The sequence below is a fragment of the Jaculus jaculus genome, chromosome 7, assembly GCF_020740685.1.
Source record: "Jaculus jaculus isolate mJacJac1 chromosome 7, mJacJac1.mat.Y.cur, whole genome shotgun sequence".
Lineage (NCBI taxonomy): Eukaryota > Metazoa > Chordata > Mammalia > Rodentia > Dipodidae > Jaculus > Jaculus jaculus.
The window spans coordinates 140,607,700-140,632,660 of NC_059108.1; the positions used below are offsets into that span (position 1 = coordinate 140,607,700).

The following is a 24,961-nucleotide window of genomic DNA, read 5'->3' on the forward strand; positions in this document are numbered from 1 at the left end:
CAGTAAGGGGAGCCCAGACTTCCTTGTGACATCTCAGTAAACTTGCCCATCATTTTAATCTGTTTTCTCCACGACTGCTCTATCATACATAGCAGGTAATATTTCTCCCACCCAACTCTTGACACATGACAAGATTGAGGCAGCAAGAAGTTCAAGAGAAGGCAGAATTAGAATGAGAGTTCAAGCTTGAGGGTTAGAGTCCAAGTCTCCTGCCTTTCCAGTTACAACTTGCTTGTTTCTGGGCCTGTTCCGTGCCCCCACATCTTCCTCTGTCTCTCCTCTCTGCCCTGTGCCAGTGGGGCAGAGTTTGGGAGCTAGGCCCTTAGCTCGGGTGGCGTATCTGGCTGCCGGCAGGGGTGAGACACTTGGAAAGCTTCCAAGGTCAGCAGTGTCTTGTTGATGTGGCTGATGGTAGGGTAGGGAGTCAGATCCACTTTGAACCTGTGGCAGAGAAACACCCTGTGAGCCAAGATTTTTAGGACAAAGGGAGGCGGCCCTGTGGGCAGTGAGAGAAGCAGAGGGGCAGGGCTGGCTGAGGTCCAGGGGCTGGCCAGGCAGGGACAGGGTGGTCTCCCGGCCCCAGGGAGCCTCATTCACCCCAGGGCAGGGGAGGTGTGGTGCAGCATTGTTCAACATCTGTTACCTACTGTTCTCCTCAAGCAGTGGCAGTTGAGGGTGTGCTGGGTGTGCATTCCACTGTCAGACATTTATGTCGACAGGGTCTCTTCACCCACTTCACGTCACCAGCCTCTTAGGGGAGGGAATGTGCCATGCATTTCTAAATCCCCAAGGCCACGCTTTGTGCTTCCTTATAGCACATGCCCCATCGGAGGGCCAATGGGGGAAGTCATGGAGGAGCTCACACACAAGCAGAAATACCGCGCCTGAGGACAGCGGGTGGGTGCTCTTGGGCTGGCCACCAGGTGAGCAGGGGCTCTATCTGTACAGGCTCACCTGCGCTGCAGTGGGCATGGTAGAAGCATTTCAATGACTTCTGCCCTGCCCACGTTTCAGCCGAGAGGGCCTGGTGCCGGGGGTTCTTGGCAGTTGGGGTGGAGTTTGCATGAGAGGCCACCTCCTAGCTGAAGTGGGAGAACGAGCAGGAGAAAGGGTGGCAGGACTCTCTATTACCTTTCAGCATTTGCCACCTGGGGCACCAAGCACAGGTCCGCTACGGACACCTGAAAGAAGGTCAGATAGGTTTGCATCAGGTTGGGCACTCAGACTCACTGTCCACTGCAGCTGTACTGGCAATACCAGTCCAACTTCCCATCTGTTTTGGCTCTTCCACCGTCCCTACTGGCCCTCAGTCTGTCTCCCTGTCCCTTCCCCATTCACACTAGCTGCCCTGACAACCAGCCTCGTGGTGGCCCTGAGGGGTGACTGCCCTGGCACATGTTACTGTGTTTGTTAAAACACCATCACCAGTGAAGACTCCTAGTAGGGAGGGAAGCCTGGAACCAGAACCACCTCAGGTCCACAGCCTTAACCTATAGGAAACAAGGACACCTGCATTCCAGAGTCTCTGACTTGGGAAGGAAGGGACACATCTAGTCTAAACCAGTGTTGTCTGAGAACTGTGGACTTCTGGCTTGGATCCCGTGCTTCCTCCAGGGGCAATGGAGGGGCTGAGGAGATTCCATAGTCAACCATCCGGGCACAGAGGTCTGTATCAAGAGTTAGCACTCTGGGGCTGGAGAGATGGCTTAGCGGTTAAGCGCTTGCCTGTGAAGCCTAAGGACCCCGGTTCGAGGCTCGGTTCCCCAGGTCCCATGTTAGCCAGATGCACAAGGGGGCGCATGCGTCTGGAGTTCGTTTGCAGAGGCTGGAAGCCCTGGCGCGCCCATTCTCTCTCTCCCCCTCTATCTGTCCTTCTCTGTGTCTGTCACTCTCAAATAAATAAATTAAAAAAAAAAAAAGAGTTAGCACTCTGGGTTCCCCTGCAGTTGTCTGCTCTGGAATTCCTAAATCCTGCCTGCCCTGAGTGGGAGGGGCCGGCTACATCAAAGTTAGAGAGTGACAGCCTGAGGTCAGCATGAAGAAGGCCACTGGGGACAGGTCTGGAGACACTTACCTCATCGCCTACACAGTATTTCCCTGCTGTTTTCTGCAGGATCTGCTCCAGAGCTGTGGAGAGGCCACATGAATCATGCTACGTTAGCCTTCCTAGAACTTGACCTCCTTGGTTATGTAACATGTGGCCTTCTGAGTGACGATTGGGGCATGAGGCAGTGTCCAGTGCAGGGGATGTAACAGTGAGGCCTGTACTGGGGCAGATATGGCCAGGAACAAGCTGATGTTTCCCCTCGCTCCACAGTCCACAATAGGCAAGACCTGCCGCTGGCTGTGGCAGCGGCCCTCACACTGGCTGGCACTGTGCGGATTAGCTGTCTTGGCTGCAGTTGGCAGTGAAGCAGAAGCTGGGCCATTACTCCGCTCTGTGGGACCATGAGCCCTAGGTCTAGGGTTCCAAGAAACTCTGGAGTTTGAGGCCAGGCTTGGACACCTGTGCATCCTACCCCCTGTCTACCCATAGCCTTGCCCTAATCCATGCCACTGTCAAGCCCAAAGCAGCCTGGGAAGCTAGGTCAGATGCCCAGGGCCCTGTGTGCAAGGGTCATTTATGTCTCTGGGAGGTCACACTGGGACAGATGGTATGAGTGACGACTCACCAGTAAAGCCAGAAGCAATGACCTTCTGTGCCCAGGTCAGCTGGTTTTCCTGTCCCACCTGCTTCAGGACAGATAGGTTCTACACAGTTCAAGAAAAAATCCAATTATTTTGGGAGCCTGCACCTCAGACAAGCCTTTACATGGAAGTTCAGTGTCCATCTACCCTAGCGGTTCACCTATTCCACCCGACCCCCGGGCTACGAAGTTGGAGGGAGGTCGCCATCGCGACAGCTGCCTTCTCAGGCTGCCCTGTTGGTCCCAGTGGTCTGAAAGCCAGTGCAAGCTTGTAGCAGTACATAGCAGTAGGGACACAGGGGGCGGGAGAGATGGTTCAGCAGCTAAAAGCGCTTGCTTGCAAAGTCCGACGGTCTGAGTTCAATTCCCTTGTACCCACATAAAGCCAGATACACAAAGTGGCACATGAGGCCCAGGTGTGCCCATCCTCACTCTCTGTCTCTTTCTCTCAAAAATAAAATAAAATAAAATAAAGAGTAGGGACACAGGTTGTTGTGTGGCTATGACAGTTGTGGCTACACCTAAGGCCTATTTCTTGTACACCCAGTGCATCTCCTTTACTCACGGACTTGAGGAAAGAGGGTGGGCTTGAGGTGAGGCAGGTGCATGGGACTGGATTCTAGGGATACGGCCACAGCACAGGCCCATTGTAAAAGCAGCAAGCTGAGGTGGGAGTGGGGTACAGGTGCGCCGAGGTCCTAGGCTTTGTTCCTGCTCTGCTACTGCCTAGCTGTATCACCAGCAAAACCACCCTGCCTTCCCGGGGCCACTTTTTGACAAAGCCAGAGGGTGATTAAAGCCAGACGAGTGGTTAAAATTATTTTTCTGCTTTATGAGTGAAAACATAATAAAAACACTACTCACACAAATCTCAATCTTGACACACTTGGAGACATGGTTTGGTTTCAGATTGTGACAACAAGCAGATATGGCAAGAAAGCAAGTCATGTGGACTTCGTGGCTTACCAGTGTTTGTAAGTTTTCTTTTTACTATACTGGTCTATTAAGTATGCAGTAGTAGCATTATGCCTAAAAATATGCATATCTTAATTTAAAAATAATTTGTTGCTAAAATGTGCCAGTGAAAAGTCATTGGAGGGCTGGAGAGATGGCTTAGTTGTTAAGGCACTTGCCTGCAAAGCCTAAGGACCCAGGTTTCGTTCCCCAGAACCCACATATGCCAGATGCGCATGGTGGCGCACGCGTCTGGAGTTCGTTTGCAGTGGCTGGAGGCCCTGGCGCACCCAATCTCTCCCTCTCTCTGTCTCCTAAGCAAATAAATAAAAATAAAATATTTTAAAAAGTCATTGGAAAAGAGCACCAAGAGACTTGCTCAATGAAGGGTTGCTATACACCTTCAATTTGTAAAGAAACAACAACATAAACCCCCCACAAAGCATCTGTGAGCCGCGATGTGGTGAAAGGCAATAAAGCAAGCATCCCCATGGGTATGACACACAACAGGTGTGAGGGAGCTGCTCAGGCTGAAGGGTGGCAGCTAGGACCTGGACCCTTCGCTGCCACCCTGGTCCTTTCCCTACCTTCAGCACCTAACATGCAAATCCTACAGCTTCTAGGAGCATAGCTGTGGGCCCGCTGTGACAGAGGACTTCTGGGATCCCTGATTCTGCCACGTGGGTCAAAGCCCTTGAGAGTCTCTGTTCTCCTGGTACTCCCATCCCCAAGTTGGGCAGCTCACTGTGGGCATGTCAGAGTGTGGGAGAGGGGTTGAGGGAGAGGTGTTCGGGGTGTAGGTATACAAGTGCCTCACCTGCAGGGGCTGGATGCCGCTGGCGATGAGGTTAGAAATCTCGCGCACGCTGGCTCTCTTCTTTGGGTCCTGCGGCAGGAGCGGTGGAGTGGGGCGAGTCTCCTCCAGGTAGTCAATGATGGCCAGCTTTCCAAACAGAACACGTTGTGAGGCAGGGAGAGGGCTTAGGACCCCTGGACCAGAGGGGAAAAGCTAGCAAACCCCCTCTCCTCCAAAGGTACCACCGCCTCCTTTTCTTTACCCCCCCCCCCCAGCCGTAAAGCTTTTTTGAATCTTGCAGAACTTGGCTCCCACATGCTCAATTTTCCTCAAGCCCGACCCCAAAACAACTTCCCTCTCTCCTTCCCTCTACTTAAGTTATCGGGGACCCATTATATGCTTGTTGCCTTGGCTAGGGAGAAATGTCAGGTCCCCTCATTCCGAGCTCTGCTGCCTCATGGGGCCTCCCCCAAGCCTACTCACTGACTGGCCAATGATGAGTCCGTCAATCCTCAGGGCTGGCACTTGCTTCATGGGGTTCAGTGTCTGAAATTCCTTAGAGAACTGTGGAGACAAGGCTCTGGTGGACTAGGTGGCCTGGCCAGAGTTGGATAGGGCAGAACCAGACAAACAGAAAAACCCTAGGACTGACACCCATCAATATGTCCCTTTCCCAGGGGAAGGGCCTGACTCCCAAACCCAGGCTGATCTCTGGGGGATACATGCACTCACTGCTCCACACTCCTTGAAGAATGTATGGCCTTCATCCTGATGGCCTATGGGATTTTCCCTGCATCTTACACTGTCACTAAGGAAGTCCTACCCTAGCCAGCCACCGAGGGTCCTTTCATACAGACAGTGGAGAGCCCAGGCTGTGGCACTGAGTCTAGAGCCTTGGGCCCTTCCCATAGCTCCTGTTGCTGTCTAGCTTGCCACCCTGTCCCACAGGGGAGAGCCAGTAGCAGCTTCCAGGCGAAAGGACCATGGAACACGGGTTTACTTGTCTGGTATAGCCCCCCCCCCCAATCTGGTACCCCTTCAAGGTCCAATTCTCACATTGTGGGCCAGGGGCAGCCTCCTTACCTGTTGCCCCCCATCCTTTATGAGGTTGATGGGTACTGTCTCATAGTCAATGCCTTTCAAGGCCAGAGCTAGGAGAGACCAGAGCAGAGTCAGGGGATAGCTTTGAGCTACACTTCCGAGGAAAGAGCCCTCCCAGGGTGATGGCGGCATCCTCCTCTGTGTCAGTCAGCTCTGCTCAGAAAGAGGTTAGGGCTGAGAGGCCGAGGCTGAGGCCCAGGGCATGGGTCTTAGGGAGGGAGCTCTTCTACTGCTCTTGTTCTGGCTTAGCCAGGGCACTCTAGGGCCTAGGGAAGGAAGGGGTAGTCTTCCTGCTTCATGACTCCACAAACCTCAATCGGTGGATTGTGGGAAAGTGGAGGGTCATTGAGGATGACTTTGCATTTGGGGTTAGACTGGCAGTAAGCTGCCTGGCTTCAAATTTTACCATTTTCAGTTGCTAGTTGTGTGGCCTTGGGCAAGTAATTCAATAGGCCTTTGCTGCTTAGCTCACAGTACAGTAGTTAAACACACGGCCTTTGGCGGAGGGTAGCTTAGTGAAAGAGCATGGGCTCAGTCCCTAGCACCAACCAGATCCAACCTAATCAACAAGAACTCTGGATCCAGACGACATGGTTCAAATTTCAGGTCTGCCTCTTAGTTATCTGCATGATTGTGGGCAGACTTACTTAATCTTGCCGTGCTTCAGTTTCCTCATTTGTATGACGGGGACAATAACAGGACCCCCTCCTAGGGTGACTGAGGGTGAAAGGGCATCAATCAGGCACACAGATCGCTCAGCACAGAGCTCTTCCTCGGCGCGCTGTGCCACGGACTGCGCGAACTGAGGGCGGGGAGGAGCAAACCAGGACTAAAGCAGAGGGCCAGAGTTTCTGCTCCCCAACAGCGTCTGAGGTCAACACAGCACCGTTCTGTTTGATTTTCCAGACCAAGTAAGATAAGGGCCGAGGGAGGCCAGCTGTTCCCCTGCCGTTACCAGGGACCTCTGGATCCCGAGAGGCTGCTTGGGGCCCAGTTGCTGAGGCTTTAAAAAAACAACCCTTTCTCCCAGCCCTACTGTCATCTTGTTGAACTTCCTAGGTGCCATTCCGAGATAGGTGCTCTAGGAGACCAGGGGTGCTGCTTGCTGGGGGTGAAGTCCTCTGCCTACCCCGGGCCACCCGTTGCCACCCTACCCAGTAGCTGAGCTCTTACCAATTCGAACTCTCCATGAGCAGGAGCTTCGGAAGTAGGAATAGAGGATGGGCTGAAGAGAGACAGGTGGAGGCACACATTAACTTAGGCTCAGTAGGTTTCCAGCCTTAGGGCCCTGCTAGAGAGGATACCAGCCACGGGTAATGGGCTCTAAGTGCCAGTTTCTTTCCATTATGCCAGGCCTCCTTCCTTAAGCCAGTGTCTAGGCAACAACAAGGCCTCCTCCAAGCTGTCTGGGTAAGAGACCCTGGGAGTTATGTGAAATACCTTACTTCCCAGTGGAGTTGAAATCCCAGTTGTGCCCGCATGAGGTTCAAGTGGCTCCCAAGCTGCTTGAAAGTGTACTTTACCTTGCCAAACTCAGTCATGGTGCTGTGTGACCCTTGGCTTCCCAAGGAATGTCTCTTCCAGAGTTGTGACACAGGGTTAAAAACCCAAGGGGGTGGATTCTAGGAGCCAATGGGGAAGCTGGGCTAGACATGCTCCAGGGAACTTGGACTCTGGTCAGAAAGGGCATCTCTCCACCTTTCTGTTGTGTTACCTTCAGGCCCCTGGAGAAGTAGCCTGTGTGGGATCTCTAAGATTTAAAGGGACTAAAACCGGATGTGGTGGCACATGCCTTTAATCCCAGCACATGGGAGGAAGAGTTAGGAGGGTTGCTGTGAGTTCGAGGCCACCCTGAGACTACATAATGAATTCTTTTTTAAAAAAAATATTTTTATTTATTTGACAGAGAAGAAGGGAGATAGAGAGAGAATGGGCGTACCAGGGGCCTCCAGTCACTGCAAACGAACTCCAGATGCATGTTGCCCCTTGTGCATCTGGCTATTTCCAGGTAGGGTCTCACTCTAGCCCAGGCTGACCTGGAACTCTGTAGTCCCAGGCTAGCCTTGAACTCACAGAGCTCCTCCTAACCCTACTTCCCAAGTTCTGGGAGTAAAAGCATGCACCACTATTCCAGCCCTTTAGGAATATCTTTACAAGTGATAAATTTGATATATATATATATATATATATGAAATTAATATATGATCAATATAAGGCTATGGTCCATGTAAAATGACAGATATATCTGTCAAAAATATTTATGTTAAACTTCATCTTTTATATTGTGTTTGTGTACTATGTGTGGTGTGGTATATATACATGTATGTGTGTGCAGATGTGCCCACCTATACATGTGCATGAGGAGGCCAGAGGAGAACCAGTGACTTGCTTTTTCAATTTTCTTGTGACAGCATCTCACTGAACTTGGAGCTACAGGATATTTAAAAAAAACATTTGTGGCCAGGCGTAGGACACATGCCTTTAATCCCAGTACTTGAGAGGCAGAGGTAGAAGGATCGCCGTGAGCTCAAGGCCACTCTGAGACTATATAGTGAATTCCAGGTCAGCCTGAGCTAGAAAAAACAAAAACAAACAAAAGAAAATGTGTGTGTGTGGGTGTGCAAGGGTCTCTTGCTGCAAATTTTTGTGTCTGCTTTATGTGGGTGTTCTGGAATCAAGGCCAGGCCAGCAGCTTTGCAAGCAAGCACCTTTAACTACTGAGCAACCTCCCCAGACCGAGGTTTCATTCAGACTGAATTTATGTAGTTTCAAGTCTTTCTCTCATGCTTGCCTGGCAAGCGCTCTTACCCACCATTTTGCCAGTCCCTTAATCTTCCTCTTAAAATGAGAGCTACAGAGATATAACCCTAATCCTTACAAATAGTAAATTTGAGGATCTATGTTAGCTTATTCTTTTGTTGTTGTTTGTTTTTCAAGGTAGGGTCTTGCTCTACCCCAGGCTGACCTGGAATTCACTATGTATCTCAGGGAGGCCTTGAACTCATGGCAATCCTCCTACCTCTGCCTCCTGAGTGTTGGTATTAAAGGTGTGTACCTCCATGCTCGGCTCTGTTAGTTTATTCCAACCAAAAGCTATTATTCTTTATTTTTTTCCTTCTGGTTTTGCAAAGTAGGATCTTGCTTTAGCCCAGGCTGACCTGGGATTCACTATTTAGTCTCAGGGTACCCTCGAACTCATGGTGATCCTCCTACCTCTGCCTCCCAAGTGCTGGGATTAAAGGCATGTATCACTATGCCCAGCTCAAGTTACTTTTTTTTTTTTGGTTTTTTGAGGTAGGGTCTTACTCTAGCCTAGGCTGACCTGGAATTCACTAAGGAGTCTCAGGGTGGCCTCGAACACCCGACGATCCTCCTACCTCTGCCTCCCGAGTCTTGGGATTAAAGGCGTGCGCCACCATGCCCGGCTCAAGTTATTTTAAATTTTTGTTTTGTTTTGTTTTTTGAGGTAGGGTCTCACTCTAGCTCAGGCTGACTTGGAATTCACTATGTAGTCTCAGGGTGGCCTCGAACTCTCTGCGATCCTCCTACCTCTGCCTCCCGAGTGCTGGGATTAAAGGCGTGCACCACCACGCCCGGCTAAAAAATATTTTATTTATTTGAGAGAGAGAGAGAGAGAGAGAGAGAATGCGGACGTCAGGGCCTTCAGCCATTGCAAATGAACTCCAGTCATGAGTCCTCTTGTACATCTGGCTTATGTGAGCCCTGGAGTTGAACCGGGATCCTTTGGCTTTGCAGGCAAACATCTTAACCGCTAAGCCATCTCTCCAGCCCCAAGTTATTCTTTTTTCTTATGCACCAGGGCCTCCAGCTACTGCAATCCAACTCCAGACACATGACGTGTGTGACACCTTGTGCACATGCACGACCTTGTTCATTTATCACTTTATGCGTCTGACTTATGTGGGACTTGAATCCATAGGCTTTGCAGGCAAATGCCTTAACCACTAAGCCATCTGTTCAGCCCTATTAAGTTATTCTTACTCCCAAATCCTAATATGTTACATATGAAAGATGACTAAATCAATAAAAATATGTTTAGAAAAATTTTAAGCTGCCTTTTCTAAATTTAAAATGTAAGGTCAAGATTCATTTTAGGATTAGCTTTTATGTAAAAATAATTTTACATGGTGTTCTTTTTTTTAATTTTTAATTTATTTATTTGAGAGCGACAGACACAAGAGAAAGACAGATAGAGGGAGAGAGAGAGAATGGGCGTGCCAGGGCTTCCAGCCTCTGCAAACGAACTCCAGACGCGTGCGCCCCCTTGTGCATTTGGCTAACGTGGGACCTGGGGAACCGAGCCTTGAACCGGGGTCCTTAGGCTTCACAGGCAAGCGCTTAACCACTAAGCCATCTCTCCAGCCCTGGTGTTCTTGTTTTTTAAAAAAACTTTTTATTGACAACCTCTGTACATATAGACCATATATGATCATAATACCCCCACTAATCTTCCTTTTCCCCCTCTCAAATTCCTCCTCCATCGAATCTTCTGGACTTAGAAGTTGAAGGGCCATTTTGTTATCATTTGAGAGAAAGGCAGTAAGACAGACAGGGCAAGGGTCTTGTCTGCCGCCATGAAGAAAGAAATAAAGGATCAAGTTATGTCCTTGACTTATGGTCCCAGAAAACACAGGCTCAATGGTAAGTCAATATGAAGCTGCATGTGTAGAAGGTGAGAGATTAGGAACAAGGTAGTTTTCTTTTACAAGTAGTTTAAGATACAGGCCCAAAAGAATATAGATGTCAACCCATAGAGGGAGGGGCAGCCTCAGACTAGCTTCTCTAAGACCCTTTCCCTAAAGTGCTCAGCAGTAGGGGAAACAGACGTTCAACAGCCAGGGAGATTGAAGAACTCCCCTGTTCCCGGGAACTACAGGGTTAAATAAGATGACAAGATAGGGCTGTAGGTGGTAATGACAGGCTAACATGACCAGGACAGAGGGCCATAAACCATCCTTTTGCATTTGTAGAACTTTAGGACCAAGTAGCAGCGCGTCCATTTAATCAGTGCATCTGGAAGGATTGCTTCTGATTCAATTATACATTCTCATTACTATGTCAAATTTTAATTGATTATGATTTTTGCAGTGTAGGGGATGCAGTACATGCCAGGCAAGTACCTACTATTGAGCTCTTTTTAAACCATTTTCTTACATGATTTTAGAAAGATTCCTAAAATTGCATTTGGGAGTGGAAAGTCTGTATTTTATTAACCTGATGCTATGATGTCCCATTTGACGTGCCACCTTCCCTGTTTTAACAGTGGCTTTAAAACTTGACCCCACAAGACTCGACCGAGTTTTTTTTTATTTTTTGGGTTTTCAAGGTAGGGTCTTGCTCTGGCCCAGGCTGACCTGGGATTCACTATGTAGTCTCAGGGTGGCCTTGAACTCACAGTGATCCTCCTACCTCTGACTCCTGAGTGCTGGGATTAAAGGTATGTGCCACCACGCCTGGCTTCGACCAAGTCATTTTTGTTTATTTTATTTTATTTTTGTTTTTTGAGGTAGGGTCTCACTCTAGCCCAGGCTGACCTGGAATTCACTATGCAGTCTCAGGGTGGCCTCGAACTCACGGCAATCCTCCTACCTCTGCCTCCCAAGTGCTGGGATTAAAGGCGTGCGCCACCACGCCCGGCCAAGTAATTTTTAAAACAGGTTTTCGGTCTCTTCCACCATAGGTTAATACAGTGTTTCTAGGAGGACCTGGAGAAATGCATGTTAAGCTCAGGAGGTCCTAGACTGGTGTCATCTCAGCACTCAGGAGGCTACGCAGGAGGATCGCCAGTTCGAAGTCACCCTCGGCTACAAAGGAAGACTCTGTCTCCAAAAAAAAAAAAAGCCCCCCACTCCCAAAAGGTAACAAAACCAAAATAAAGCAAATAAAACACATTAAAAACTCGGGAAGCTTCCCGGGTGATTGGGAAATCCTCTCTCTCCTCGCCCTTGCAGCTTTCTAAAAATGCAAACATGCCTGCAAAGTCGCACGATCAGTGGCACGACCAACTGGACGAATAGAGAACGCGAGGCCCGGGGGAATGTCAAGTAGAGGGGCCATGTCTGAAAGTCCTAAAAGTCTGTGAGTGATGGAGGTCGGGCAGAGACAGACGAGGTAACGGGTCCAGACCCTCCACTCAACCCCGGACAAAGCTTCCCCGCTATCCATAGGTCCCAGCGGGCAGTGCGCAGGCGCGGCGCACTGCACGCCGGGACCACAGCAGCTGGCCGCGCCGAGCCGCGCGCCCAGCCCCGCCTCCCAGCTGCGGTCCGCGTCTGGAGACCGCGACCCTGTCCCCGGATGTTCACCACAGACCTTCCCGGATTGCATCTCACAGGTCTGGCGACCCCCCCACCTCGTCCAGCCAAGAAAGTCTGCGCCGGGACTCGACGATGACCGAGGCCTAGCGGAATGCGGGCGAGTCGGAGGCGCGGGGATTGCGCTTCCCGGCGGCTCCAGGCTGGCCCCGCCCCCGCCCCCGGCGCTTTCTGGGAGTTGTAGTTCCCGAGCCGTCCCGGTCCTAGCCGTCCTCCCCGCGCCTCCGCCTCCCGCTACGCTTCTCACCTCTGGCCGCCTCCTAGCGGCCCCGGAGGCCACCACGTTTCCCACCCCGTCCATAAGCGGCAAGCGGAGGGAAACTACATCTCCCAGGACACCTCGAGCCGACCCCCTGTGATTTCTCAGCGGGGCCGTGGACAAAAATCCAGCGCGCCTCCGGCCAGCCCGGAGGATAATCCTCAGGACGGGGAGGATGCCGCCGGCCCTGGGTGGGGGTCTGGCCGGGTCCGAGCTGCGTCCGCGAAGGGGTCGCTGCGGATCCCAGGCTGCCAGGGCCGTGGGCCGGGACGCGCGCCCTGACTCTGCAGCGAAGAGCCCCGGACGGCCTGCTCTGACCTCGCGCCGCTTAGAGGCGGTCGGCCGCTGGGCCACGCTGGCCCTGGTGACGCTGCTGGCCTTCGCCACCCGCTTTCGCCGTCTGGACCAGCCGCCGCACATCTGGTGAGGGATGGAACGAGGTGGCCACCAGGGCGACTGGAGGGAGGGGCGCCATCCTCTGATTGGCCCGAGGGCACGGAGGGGGCGGGACTTATTGTATGAGCTGGTCCTCCGTGGAGGGGAAACTGAGGTTGGCCTTCGGTGAGGTCTTTCAGGCTACCTGCCTTTCTCAGAGTGTAGCTCTTAAAGATGCTTTCAACTTTTACTAGTAGTGGGAAATTCTTCGTATAGAATTTCCTAAAGCCTAAGTTTCTCATCTGTAAGATTTTCAGGCATCAGCAGAGGTGGAAGTTTGTGTGCTTAAAAAAAAAAATCATTAAATTTTTAAAAATTTATTTATGTGCTGGGCTTTGCTGTTTTTTGAATATTTTATTTATTTATTAGAGGGGGAGGAAAAGAGACATATAAATAGAGAGAATGGGCATGCCAGTGTCTCTTATCTAGCAGCTGCAAACAAACTCCAGATTAATGCGCCAGAGATGGAATTTTGTAACTTTCATCCTATATAGAGCAGGGCTAGTTTAGGTGTCCAGGGATGGCGACAAGAGTTCTAGGAAACGTGTCTGGTGTCTTGTAAGTATCTATGTTCAGAAAGCTTTTTATTTTGTATGATAAAGATGCATGGTTTGGAAAACATGACAGCTTCATTTTAAGGGTCACAGTGGTTTATCCAGAGTCAAGAATTGAACCGAGCAGCAACTTCCTGAGTATATCAACAGGAGTGAGGAACCCATGAGAACATCAACACAGGAACAAAGTCCTGATGCAGTAGTCTCCTAGGAGGAAGGGCTGATGCCTCGAACAGTTTGGCTTTCCTTACTGCAGTACAAACAGGCCGACTTTTGGCAGGAAGGCGGTTTACAGTAGTGGCTTCTGCTTCAGATGCCTACAGTCTTTTACTCTGTGCTCAGCCCATGATAATAGTGCATTGATAAACCCAGGCGCCTGTGGCAGCCACCTGGTGTGCAGGCTTGGTCATCAGCTTGAGTCCAGGCAATTCATCAAAAGAAAGCCAGGGCTGGAGAGATGGCTTAGTGGTGAAGACAATCTGCAAAGCCAGAGAACACAGGTTTGATTCTGTAGTACCCACGTAAGCCAGATGCACAAGGTGGTGCATGCTTCTGGAGTTCGTTTGCAGTGACTGGAGACCCTGGCACTTGCATTCTCCCCCCACCCCCAACTGTCTCTCAAATAAATATTTAAAAAGAAAGCCAGGTGATTCCATCAGTAGATAGCTGCAATTTGTTTCCAGTTTCCATCCTTCATGGAGCAGTGTCTTTGGTCTCTCAGTATCTAGTCTTCCAGGTGCCATATCAGATGCTTCAGCCATGTAGAGTTGTGTTTGGAGCAAAGCTGCTGCCCAGCTGGTGACATCAGCCTTTAACTTAGCCTGTCAATCAGAGAACCAGGCACATGCCTGGTTTTGAGGAGCCTCACAGAGGGAGGCCGCCCCTCTGAGCCAGTGACTGCCCGGAGTAGTGTCGGCAATAGTTTACTTCATGTAAAACCAAGAGGCTCTGCAAAGTCAAGCTGAAAAGAGTCATGATCAATCTAAAGCAGCAGAAAGTGGAACAGAGAGGAAGGGAGGATTCCAAGACAGCTGATAAGTCAGACGCTGGAAGTAATGGCAAAGAAGGTGGGTGACTCCTTAGTTTCTAGTTTAGAAAACATGGCAATGGCCAGCCATGGTGGCGCACGCCTTTAATCCCAGCACTTCGGAGGCAGAGGTAGGAGGATTGCCATGAGTTCGAGGCCACCCTGAGACTACATAGTGAATTCCAGGTCAGCCTGGGCTAGAGTGAGACCCTACCTCTGGGTGGGGAGTGGCGGGGGGAACATGGCAATGATACAGTCTGCCAAGGCAAGAAATATTAGAAAGGAAGTGGGTTTAGAAGGATAGAATTCATTTTCTACATGCTTTGGGATGTGATATTGTTGAGACATCTGTATGGAAATGCCAAGGATGCAGAAAGAAATATGGGCTTGAAACAGAGAGGAGATGTAAAACTGGTTCTCAGGCTGGAGAGATGGCTAAGCGGTTAAGCGCTTGCCTGTGAAGTCCTAAGGACCCCAGTTCGAGGTTTGATTCCCCAGGACCCACATTAGCCAGATGCACAAGGGGGCGCACGCATCTGGAGTTTGTTTGCAGTGGCTGGAGGCCCTGGCGCTCCCATTCTCTCTATTTCTCTCTATCTGCCTCTTTCTCCGTCTGCGGCTGTCAAATAAATAAATTAAAAAAACAAACAAACAAACAAACAAGAGGCTTTTGGGACCAGGCTCGGCCCTCTTCTTGACTATAATATTTCCACATGTGAGGTTTTTTTTGAACAGTATTCTTGTTAGCTGTAAGTTACCAAATCACCTACCCCAAAGTAGGAATGGAAGACCCGAGTTTCCTTCCTACAGCTTTTGTGCGTCCGGCACTCGATTTCAACAAGGGTTTAGAAAGCAGCAGGCTAGTGGGGGTGTACTTGGCACCTGTGTTCAGCAGGTGGCACTCTTATCTCGGTGACTAGTTTCTTAGTATTCCAGCAGCTATTAAGTCTTTAAAAATGATTAGCCTTTTCCTTCTTGGGATTTATTTCTTCTGGACCACTAAGATGGGGCAGGATTACCTCTCTTCACACAGCAGTCCTTGAGCCAGATAATCCTCTATGACAGTCATAGATAGAATCAATACAAGTTATACATTCAGCACTGGGTACCACAACAGTAGTCCATTGAAGTGGCGAGGATTCCTGCCCACAGATCACTTTATACTGGGAACTTGGCTCAGTTGAATTTGGGTACTCCCCCCATCCTTGAACTAATGAATCCGATAGGCATGCATCTAGCATGCTGCTGAGATTCATCCATTGCTCAGGTGGGAGTGTGGGGAATATGCCGGCTGCAAAGGTGGAAGGCCCCGTCCCTCCTCTAGTCCCTCTCTGGCTTGGCAGCACTCCCTCCCAGGGTTCTTCCCTGTATCTGGTGAGCCCCTGAGCCAAGAGGCCCTTTTTCTTTAAGCCCTGATCACACTACTAATGAATATCCCTGCTGTCCTGAGTGCCTTTGGGAATCTCTGCACTGACCAAATCCTCTCCCCCCATGGAATTTCCTAGAATCTTAGGATGGGTGTGTATAGGCTCAGTCCCCTTGGGGACATGGAGACCTTGGCCCTGCTTTTAATTCTACTCTAGCCCAGGCTGACCTAGAATTCACTATGTTGTCTCAGGCTGACCTCAAACTCACAGCAACCCTCCTACCTCTGCCTCCCAGGTGCTGGGATTAAAGGCGTGCGCCACCACGCCCAGCTCCTTTCGCTTCTTTAGTGAGTAGGAACACTGGGACTCTTTGTGCTTCATTACCCCTTCACTTGTGCAAGAACATTCGCCACCAGATTCTAGCATGTCCTCTCCTGTCCCTGAGTCAGCCCGTGAGGGCCCTCATTCTTTCTCTTTTAGAAAGCTATATATATCATCATCCTATGCTTGTCTCGCAAACTGACAGGATCTTGGGTATATTTTTAGCTTTTTTGCTAAGAAGTTAACCTGTCACTGCTTCATGGATTCCAGCAGAAGACAAAGGCCTGAATCCGAGACAAAGGACTTTATTTCTCATGTCACAGCAAGGATGAACATCAGCATGTTGGCATCAGTCCCTTTCCTCCCAGAGTCCCATGCAGTGCCCTAAGTAGTGCTGTGGTGTGAGTGAAGGCTTGCTCGTACAGTCGGTATCACAGCTGAGGGATATTAAGCTTGGGGACTTTCTATTTAAGAGTGGGTTGTAAATAGGCTGCTGCATGCCAGAGGGATATACCAACTTTCCCCCAGGGTTGTTACTGCAAGCATAACCTTGCAAGGCCTGTAGGATCCTAAGAGGGCCATGGAGAACCGTCTTTCCTGACACAAACAATAAAAACCAGGAAGAAATGTGTTTGCTACTGCTGGTTTGTGCTTTGTCAGTTTGGTACCTAGCATGTGTGATATTTCCAAGTTTACAAAATCCTTTCCCATGTGTTATCTGAGTTGAGCCCTAATGCCTCCCTGGAAGATGGGCATGGCAAATAGCCGTGTCACCATTGTGTAGATGAGAAAAGAGGACTAGGGAGAGTGTGTCATGCAATTTCATTCAGAAGTGCTAGAATTAGGTATTTTCCCACACACCCTAAAGTTAATTCTGTCTTTAAAAAATTTTAAATTAAGTTATTTATTTATTTGAGAAAGCTAGAAAAGAGGCACACACACAGAGAGAGAGAGAAAGAGAGAGAGAGAGAGAGAGAGAGAGAGATTGAGAGAGAAAGGGTGCACTAGGACGTCTAGACACTGTAAACAAACTCCAAACACATGTGCCACCTGTGCATCTGGCTTATGTGGGACTGGGGAATCGAACCTGAGTCCTTAGGCTTCACAGGTAAGCACCTTAACTGTTAAGCCATCTCTCCAGCTTTAATTCTGTCTTTTAATCATCATGCCACTGTCCTTATCTCATGTCAGTCAGTGTACTTAGCAGATACAGAAGTTGATTTAGTCTTTTGCCCATCTACTGGGCCACTGAGTTTCAAAACAATGACAATAACAACAATAAGAATTATATGTTTTAAGGGAAAACATGAGTTTCCCCCCATATGTGGTAAGGAAGTAAAGGCTATTCATGGAAGCTGACCTAGGGCATGGACAGTCACTTAAAAGCATCCTTTTTTGAGTGGGGGAAGAAAACATCAAGTATAAATGCTCAGACTCTGTTGGGTGCCATAGCTGCCCTGTGAAAGCCCTTGTGTAGGGTGTAAAATTGCTTATGTGGCTGTGTGGAAGAACATGACTTCCCATTCTGTTGGAAAACCAACGTATTACATTTGCTTATTTACTTACAAAATGGCATGCAATGGACACGGGGTTTACATATGCTCTTAGTACGAAAACTCTCAACTTTTATGTACTGGCTGGTTCATTATAACAAGATCTGTCAGATCACAGACAGCAGGTTGCTGAGCTCAATATGGCTCCTGTGACAGGCTTGTCAGTGGCCAGGAGCTCAGTGGTATAGTCATGTATAGTCTAATAACAAACAGTCTCAGAAGGTAACAGATGTGGAAGAAAACTCTTACAACAAATCTTTTCATGTTCCCAGAAAACTCTATAGCTTTTACATAAATAAATAAATAGAAACTCAAGATATAGAATAAAAATATAGTTAACCAGTTTATGGTGACTAGTTGGTGAACCTTTGCTGACCTTTCTCATGTCTCTAAATGAAGGTTAATAATAATAAATTATAAATAATAAATAATAAAATAAGCTGGTTAATAACCAGCTTAATGTTTTGTTTACTCAAACCACTGCCATTTTTTTAAAATCCAGCTTCCTTATTAAGTGCTTAAAATTCATGGCTTTTGGTTTTAGCTAAGATTTTAACTTCCGTTTATGAAGACTTTCTGTTTTTTCTTTAGTTGGGATGAGACTCACTTTGGGAAGATGGGAAGTTACTACATCAACCGAACCTTCTTCTTCGATGTACACCCGCCCCTGGGGAAGGTGAGCAATGGGCCAGTCAATAGATCTCTCGTCTGGGAGGATGGTGGCTAAGAGCTGGAAATGAGTGTTGGCTTTGGATCTCATTGTTGGACTTAAGATTTCATGACAGGATTCCATGAACAGCTTTGGGTAGAAAACCTTTGGTGGTTTTAGGGATCTTCTAAGTCAGAGATGGAGAAGAGGATCCATCAGTTAACTAATAGATAAGGAAATGTGGTGTATGCATACAATGAATACTATTCACAGAATGATTTTCTGAGGCGTGTTCTTGGGATGACGAAATGTTCTGGAATTACGTAGTAGTGATGATTGTACAGCTTTGTGAATATACATAAAACTAGTAACCGTACATCAAAATCATGAATTTTGGAGCCGGGCGTGGTGGCGCACACCTTTAATCCCAGCACTTGGGAGGCAGAGGTAGGAGGATTGCTGAGAGTTCGAGGCCACCCTGAGACTACATAGTGAATTCCAGGTCAGCCTGAGCCAGAGTGAGACCCTACCTCGAAAAACCAAAAAAAAAAAAAAAAAGAAAAGAAAAAAATCATGAATTTTATGCTATGCAAAATAAAGAATAGAAAGAATATACTAGAAGGGAAAATAGCTTAGAGTTACTAAGTGTCCACGTGGAAACTAAACTTCTTTTCCCCGCCCCACTCCCAGCATACGCATTTCTTAACCTGTTCTCACATTTTATAGTTATAAATTCTACAGTTAGAATTCATATTTCTCTTCAAAATAAATGCCCCGGAAAAGACTAATTGATTAATACTAGCATTCTCTCAAGCCTTCCCAACTGGAGACTGAGGTCTTGAGCACCAAGGGGACAGGAATTTGCTTGGGATGAAGTGGGGAAGAGATCCTTGAGCAAGCAGTCCTTGGGATGTAGGCCTGGGTTGGAAGTGAGGGTGTTCTAAGTCAAGTTAGCCTAAGGAAGCATGAGACTGTGGGCTGGGGACTAGGGACAAAATCTCTGCAGGTAGGGTAAGTGGAGAGAGAAGTAGGACAAATGGCCTGTTTTGAAGTTGCTTCTGAGCCCAGGAAAGGGCCAAAGCTGTCATGCCTCTCCCTGACTGCTTTCTGAATAGCAAAATGGAGAACAGCATTACGCCTTGTCTCATGGAAGCTTAGCACCATAAGTGTTGGTAGGGTGATAGCTCCACTCAGTCGATGAATATCTCTTTCTCCTTGGGAAAATGCCTGTGTCTGCGTTCCTCTTTCTCATTTTCTGCCCTTCTTTTACCTGGTCTGTAGCTAACTGTGTCACACTCCTCTCTTGGCACTGTGATTTGGAGTCTCATTTTTCATTCAGTAGCCAAATTCCTAGGAATCAGCATCTGCCCACGACCTCCCGCAAGAGCTGTCATGTTTTATTTTATAGCACACGAAGGAAGGCAAAACATGAGAGGCCCTGCCTGACCCTGTCCTTCAAATTATGGGAGTGTTTCCCTCCCCAAGTGTTTAGTCTGCACTGTTCCCAAGAACTTAGCCATGACACAAGGGAGGGCTTGTTTCCAGCAACCAGCTCTGCAGACAAAAGATTCTTTATAGCAGCTGTGGGGGAGAATGTCATATTGGCCACTTCTATGGGTAGCTGTCAGGGAAAGTCGAGGGCTACGGTGCAGCTGGAGGGAAGTTCAGGAGACAGGAATCTTCTTAGAGGTCTCATCCTTTTGTTCATTCTCTCCTCAGATGCTGATCGGGCTTGCTGGCTACCTGAGTGGATATGATGGTACCTTTTTGTTCCAGAAGCCTGGGGACAAATATGAGCACCACAACTACATGGGAATGAGAGGCGTAAGGCTTCCTGACTTTGTATAGACTGGCTGAGCCCTGGGGCCATGCCCAGTCAGTAATGTTGCAGCTGGGAGTTCTGGAGTGCAGCGGGTGTAGATAAGGGACTTTTGGGGAGTGGAGAAAGGACAGGATAACTGTGCCCACTCCGAATGATATGGAGATTGGGAACTAAAGTGGACAAGGAGGGAAGAAAAGCCACAGATAATGCAGGGGTTGCATAGGAGTGAGCCCATACTGCCTCTAGTTGCCCAGCTCCTGTGGTATCCAAGCTCAGGCTGGAGAGCAGCCTGGACCCAGACAGCCAGTGCTCTGCAACTCCGCACTGGTGTGTGCATGTCCTGTGCCAGCCTCTTCATAAGACATTGGCATCCCCACACCCTGCCGTCAGGTTCCTGTTTCCTTACCCATGATCAGGTAGGGGGCACAGAGCCTTATTTCAAGGGAGGTGTTAGCCTATTCCAGTCCCTCCGTGTCCTGACTCCTGGCACCAGCTCAACGAAGCACCGCAGAGAGTAAATATGCAGCCCTCTGGGAATTGCCTAATGAACCCTGTACAAGCTGACCTCTGGCCTGGAGCTCTCAGAGCAGTTGGCATCCACAAGCCCCTTTCCTTGAGGCTCTAAGCAGTTTAGATAAGAGGTTGTGTACTGAGTTGGGCTAATTTAGGATGGTCTACACAGTCATATCATGCCCTATTAAACAAGGAGTTCCCCTCCCCTTATGTTCATATTTTCAAGTGAGTCTGACTTCTCAATGACTCTTGAACACCACATAGTATACACAATTGGATATAGGCCTGACTCACTGTGGACTTGCTGTGGTAATTGAGGACAAGTAAAACAGCTTCATTCATTCTCTTTCACAATAGGACATAGGATTTTGTTTATTCAAGTGACAAGCTAAGAGAATTTCCCATTACCTTGGGCTTGTCTGCTTGATTACTGTTGATGGATAGAAGAGGAGATGGAAGAGGGCTGTTGATTTAAAAAGCAAGCAAGCAAACTGACAAAAACCTCACAAAGCAAAACAAAACCCAACCCTCCAGATGCTTAAATGTCAAGCAGGTTTTTTTTTAACCCAAAATATACAGGGGCTGGAGAGATAGCTTATGTGGTAAAGGACTTGCCTTGCAAGCCTGGATACCTGAGTTCAGATCTCTAGCACCCATGTAAAAGCAGGGCACAGTGATGCACCTTGTAGTCTAAACCCAGGGGATGGCGAGGCAGTAGGATCCCTGAGGCTTGCTGGCTGGCTACGCTTGCTGAAGTGTGAGCTTTGGGTTCAGTGTAAGACCCTGCTTCAAAAACAAAAAAATACGGTGGAAAGTGACCAAGGATGATACATGATGTTGACCTCTGGCCTCCACATGCATGTGCACATGTATACTACATACATGTGCACATGCACTGACACATGTAAACATGTATACACACACATCACATATTCACAGACACAAGAAAATCCTATAGATTCAAGAGTGGTTTCTGATGTGCACAAAGAAAAGAACCAGGGGACATTACAGGAATGAATTGTCAGAAATCTTCAAGGAAGTGTGTCTAACTTTGGTGCTAGATCAGGGTTTGTTAAGTACTTTCCGAGTGTTAGAAACCTTTAGCTCATTCAGTTTTCAGAACAAGCCTATGAGGTAGGAAGTCTGGTTTTCCATTACAGCCTTCCCCAGGTGGGGAAGCTGAGCTAGGAGAAGACTCCCTCAGGGTCACAGCTGGCAGCGAGGTAATTCTGCTACCTTCCTGGTGAACATCACCAATTTCATGCCAGTGCACATGTCAAAACTCTACAGGCACACACCTATTGTTTAACACGACTTCACTGTCATACCAGCCTCACTTATTCTAGTTTAGGTCACGCCTTCATGAGTGCCTCTCGTCTTAAATATTAGTAGATCAGATCAAGTCCCTGATGCTTAGTGCAACTCGTCATTTGACAGCTTCTTGTTCCTTCCACAGCTCTGTGCCTTCCTCGGTTCCTGGCTGATCCCCCTAGCCTACCTCACCGTGCTGGATCTGTCCAAGTCCCTCCCAGCAGCACTGCTCGCTGCCGCCCTCCTCACGTTTGGTAAGTTCTCTTACCCCGTGTGTTTGGGGAAACGGCCTGCCACATCACGAGGGTGGCTGGAATCAGATCATTCAAGCAGGGCATCAGTCAGTCTTGTTCTTGATTTGGTAGCTGGTAAATGTATTGCTGATCTCTTTTTCTTCACCAGTAGTAGTGACGTGTAACACTTAAGGGGAGCAAGTCTTTCTGTTTCTGGAGGGGTTGGCATGGGAATCCTAAGGAACACAGTCTCTCTAAGTTATTGCATTCCAGTTTGGAATGGAAAATAAAAGCCATTTGTGTGCTTGCATGCATTTATATTTGAAAGAATCTTATAATTTTAATTTCACATTTCTTAGGTTACTGTTACAATTAGTTTGCATTCCCTGAACTTGTTATGACAGATACAAAGGCAAATACCCCCACAGGTAGCTGGAAAACAGGAGCTAACAGTAGGAACTTAAATATTTTTTGTGGATTCTCAGATGAAGAGTGAGCAGTGACTATAGAAGTGGGTTCTGTTGCTAGTATTATTCTTCTGAAAATGAATTCATGACCTTGTCAGACCAATTTAGGTGGGCATTTTGAGAGTTTGATCTGACAGCTAGGTCGCTCTGTTATGATGGGTGTATTGCAAGTTTCTAGGATCTCCCTGTATTTTTAATTTTTCTATTCAGTTACTCATTCAGTCCTTTCTTTTTTTTTTTTTTTTCTTTTTTTGGTTTTTCGAGGTAGGGTCTCTCTCTATCTCAGGTTGAACTGGAATTTACTCTGTAGCCTCAGGGTGGCCTCAAACTTCTGGTGATCCTACTTCTGCCTCTCGAGTGCTGGGATTAAAGGCATGTGCCACCACGCCTGGCTGCTGCTGCTGCTTCTTGTTCTTCTTCTTTTTTCTTTTGAACTTTTTAAAAATTTATTTGAGAATGCAAGAGAGAGAAAGGCAGGAAGAGAGAGAGAGAGATTGGGTGCGCCAGGGTCTCCAGTCACTAAAGGTACTCCAGACACATGCGCCCCCTTGTGCATCAGGCTAACGTGGGTCCTGGGGAATCAAGCCTTGAACCAGGGTCCTTAGGCTTTACAGGCAAGCGCTTAACCACTAAGCCATTTCTCCAGTCCCCCCCCCACTTTTTTAATGAGAGAAAGAGAAGGAGGGAGAGAATTGGCATGCCAGGGTCTCCAGCCACTGAAGTAGAACTCCACACACGTGTGCCACCTTGTGCACATGTGCAACCTTGCACACTTCTGTCACTTTACGTGTTTGGCTTATGTGGGACCTGGAGAGTTGAACATGCGTCTTTAGGCTTTGCAGGCAAGTGCCTTAGACAATAAGCTCTATCTCCAGCCCAGTTATTTCATTTTTTTAAAAAAAATTATTTATTTTTTTTTAAATAGGGGGAGAAAATATAGGCATGCCAGGGCCTCTTGCCTTGAGTTTGGCTTTATATGGTTACTGGGGAGTTGAACCCAGGTTGACAAGCTTTGCAAGTAATCATCTTTAATCACTGAGCCATCTTCCCAGCCCCCGTTCAGTCATTTCTTCATATTCCATTCAACACCAATTTCCTCAGTACGTGTCTTGTGCCAGACCACATTTTGTGCTCCAGAAGGATATATTGCTGAGACACCATTCCGAAGAAGGGCAGATAAATAGGCAAATACTTGGTAAGTTTGTAATGGAGCATCTAGCTCAGTAACTGTGAGGCAGGAAATAAAGCAGGGTGGGGATAGAGTAATAGGGATCAGTGCTTCTTTAGGCAGAAGGGCAGTTGAAAAAGCATGGAGCAGAAACTCGAGTCAAACATCAAACAAGCCTTGCAGAATTCCGAGGGAAGAGTGTTCACGTCCAGGGAACAGCATACTTGCTATGGTAGAATCCAGGGTCAGCAGGAGACATTGTGGGGAGCGAGTGAAGCGGAGCATGTTCGGAGTTGTGTAGATAAGCAGGGAGGCCTTGTGGGACTTGACAGCCATCATGAGAACTTGTTAGTCTTAATGAGATAAGTGGACAGTGGAGAGTTTAAGCACGAATATATACTGAAATGTAAGTTAAAGTCATCTGGTATCTATATGGGGAATCTACAGAGACTTACTATAAAATGATAACTCTCATTTGTATAAGTCATTTGCAGCTACATTAGCAGGGTGGCTGAACTCTTTTTCATGGTGAAATGAGGCTGCAGTGCTGCTCTGGTGAATGATGTGGGCCTCTTTGGGTCTAACGGCCTAGAGGTGGTGTCAGGTACATCACTGGGCTTTGATGTACCCCAAAGCTGTGGCCTTCTTCCTCTCTGATGAGCCAGTGGTGACTCAGTGGCCACCTAGTCTTGACTGCCCAGACGCTTACATATGATGCAGTGAGGGGACTGTTTTCCTACAGCTAGAGAGTTTGGTTTTCAGGGACTCTCTCCTCACTCTGCAGTTTGACCAGCAAGCTTATGTTTTTCAGACACTGGATGCCTCACTCTGTCCCAGTACATCCTCCTTGACCCCATCCTGATGTTTTTCATCATGGCTGCCATGCTGAGCATGGTCAAGTACCACTCCTGCAGCGACAGGTCAGAAACGCCGTCTTTGGATAGGGAGGGTGGGAAGCCGCGGCAGCCGCAGAAGTCTGGTTAGGGCCAGGGTGGGTGCCTAGGAGACTTACCTACAAGCCACATGCAAGGCAAGCCTGCTTTTCATATGTTTGCTTTTATAAATTATATTAGAGAGTGAAAAACAGATTATAGAATATTTTCTATAGGTGCTTTTAGTTTTACTTTACATAAAAGTGAGAAATTGTAAGGTTTTTTTCAAGCATCTTATTATGTTCAGAATGGGTGCTCAATTGGATAGGAGTTTATGGAGAGATCTTAACGCTTTCCCATACTCAGGCCTTAATAGCTGCCTCTTGAGTGCTGGCTAGGAGGTCTGGTCCAGTGTATCCTTCACTTTCCCCATTCTGGAGACAAGGGCACCAGTGTAGATGCTGCCTCAAGGGTTGTATCCAGTCCTGACCTAATGATGAGTGGCCCTCACCAGCCAGGAGGGTCCTTCCAGGCCCT

General features: G+C 48.2%; 2 protein-coding genes across 9 annotated transcripts in view; one reads left to right on the forward strand and one right to left on the reverse strand.

Moving 5' to 3' along the window:
• Nucleotides 1–31: 31 nt before the first annotated feature.
• On the reverse strand, nucleotides 32–12,351 carry Gstz1 (glutathione S-transferase zeta 1). Of its 6 annotated transcripts, none has more exons than XM_045154015.1 (9): nucleotides 12,121–12,270; nucleotides 6,712–6,763; nucleotides 5,521–5,588; nucleotides 4,921–5,001; nucleotides 4,459–4,584; nucleotides 2,673–2,751; nucleotides 2,075–2,127; nucleotides 1,132–1,181; nucleotides 32–441 (listed from the first exon to the last, which is right to left on the reverse strand). In XM_045154015.1, exons 1-9 carry the CDS (start codon nucleotides 12,172–12,174, stop codon nucleotides 315–317), a joined length of 690 nt encoding a protein of 229 aa, XP_045009950.1. In that variant the 5' UTR covers nucleotides 12,175–12,270; the 3' UTR covers nucleotides 32–314. The 6 variants fall into 6 exon arrangements, with proteins under 6 accessions (XP_045009950.1, XP_004649440.1, XP_045009953.1 ...); XM_004649383.3 differs by lacking the exon at nucleotides 12,121–12,270 and adding an exon at nucleotides 11,872–12,020; XM_045154018.1 differs by lacking the exon at nucleotides 12,121–12,270 and adding an exon at nucleotides 11,912–11,976.
• Pomt2 (protein O-mannosyltransferase 2) overlaps nucleotides 11,828–24,961 on the forward strand; it is a 41,896-nt gene continuing 28,762 nt past the window's right edge. The window contains exons 1-5 of one of the 3 annotated variants that reach the window (XM_045154012.1): nucleotides 11,828–12,555; nucleotides 17,981–18,065; nucleotides 19,758–19,862; nucleotides 21,830–21,938; nucleotides 24,364–24,472. In XM_045154012.1, coding sequence (XP_045009947.1) covers nucleotides 12,308–12,555; nucleotides 17,981–18,065; nucleotides 19,758–19,862; nucleotides 21,830–21,938; nucleotides 24,364–24,472 — 656 coding nt within the window. In that variant the 5' untranslated portion in view covers nucleotides 11,828–12,307. The remainder of the gene's footprint in view (nucleotides 12,556–17,980; nucleotides 18,066–19,757; nucleotides 19,863–21,829; nucleotides 21,939–24,363; nucleotides 24,473–24,961) is intronic. The other 2 variants (XM_045154013.1, XM_004649385.2) reach the window with 2 other exon arrangements.

What these genes read in the sequence shown, in the direction of transcription:
- Gstz1 (XM_045154015.1), bottom strand. Translation starts at nt 12,174, where the DNA reads ATGGACGGGGTGGGAAACGTGGTGGCCTCCGGGGCCGCTAGGAGGCGG. An exon ending in CTCATGGAGAGTTCGAATTG is followed by an intron (nt 5,589 to 6,711) that starts GTAAGAGCTCAG and finishes GGTCTCTCCTAG; the next exon opens with CTCTGGCCTTGAAAGGCATT. An exon ending in CATTGCTTCTGGCTTTACTG is followed by an intron (nt 2,128 to 2,672) that starts GTGAGTCGTCAC and finishes GCCTCTCCACAG; the next exon opens with CTCTGGAGCAGATCCTGCAG.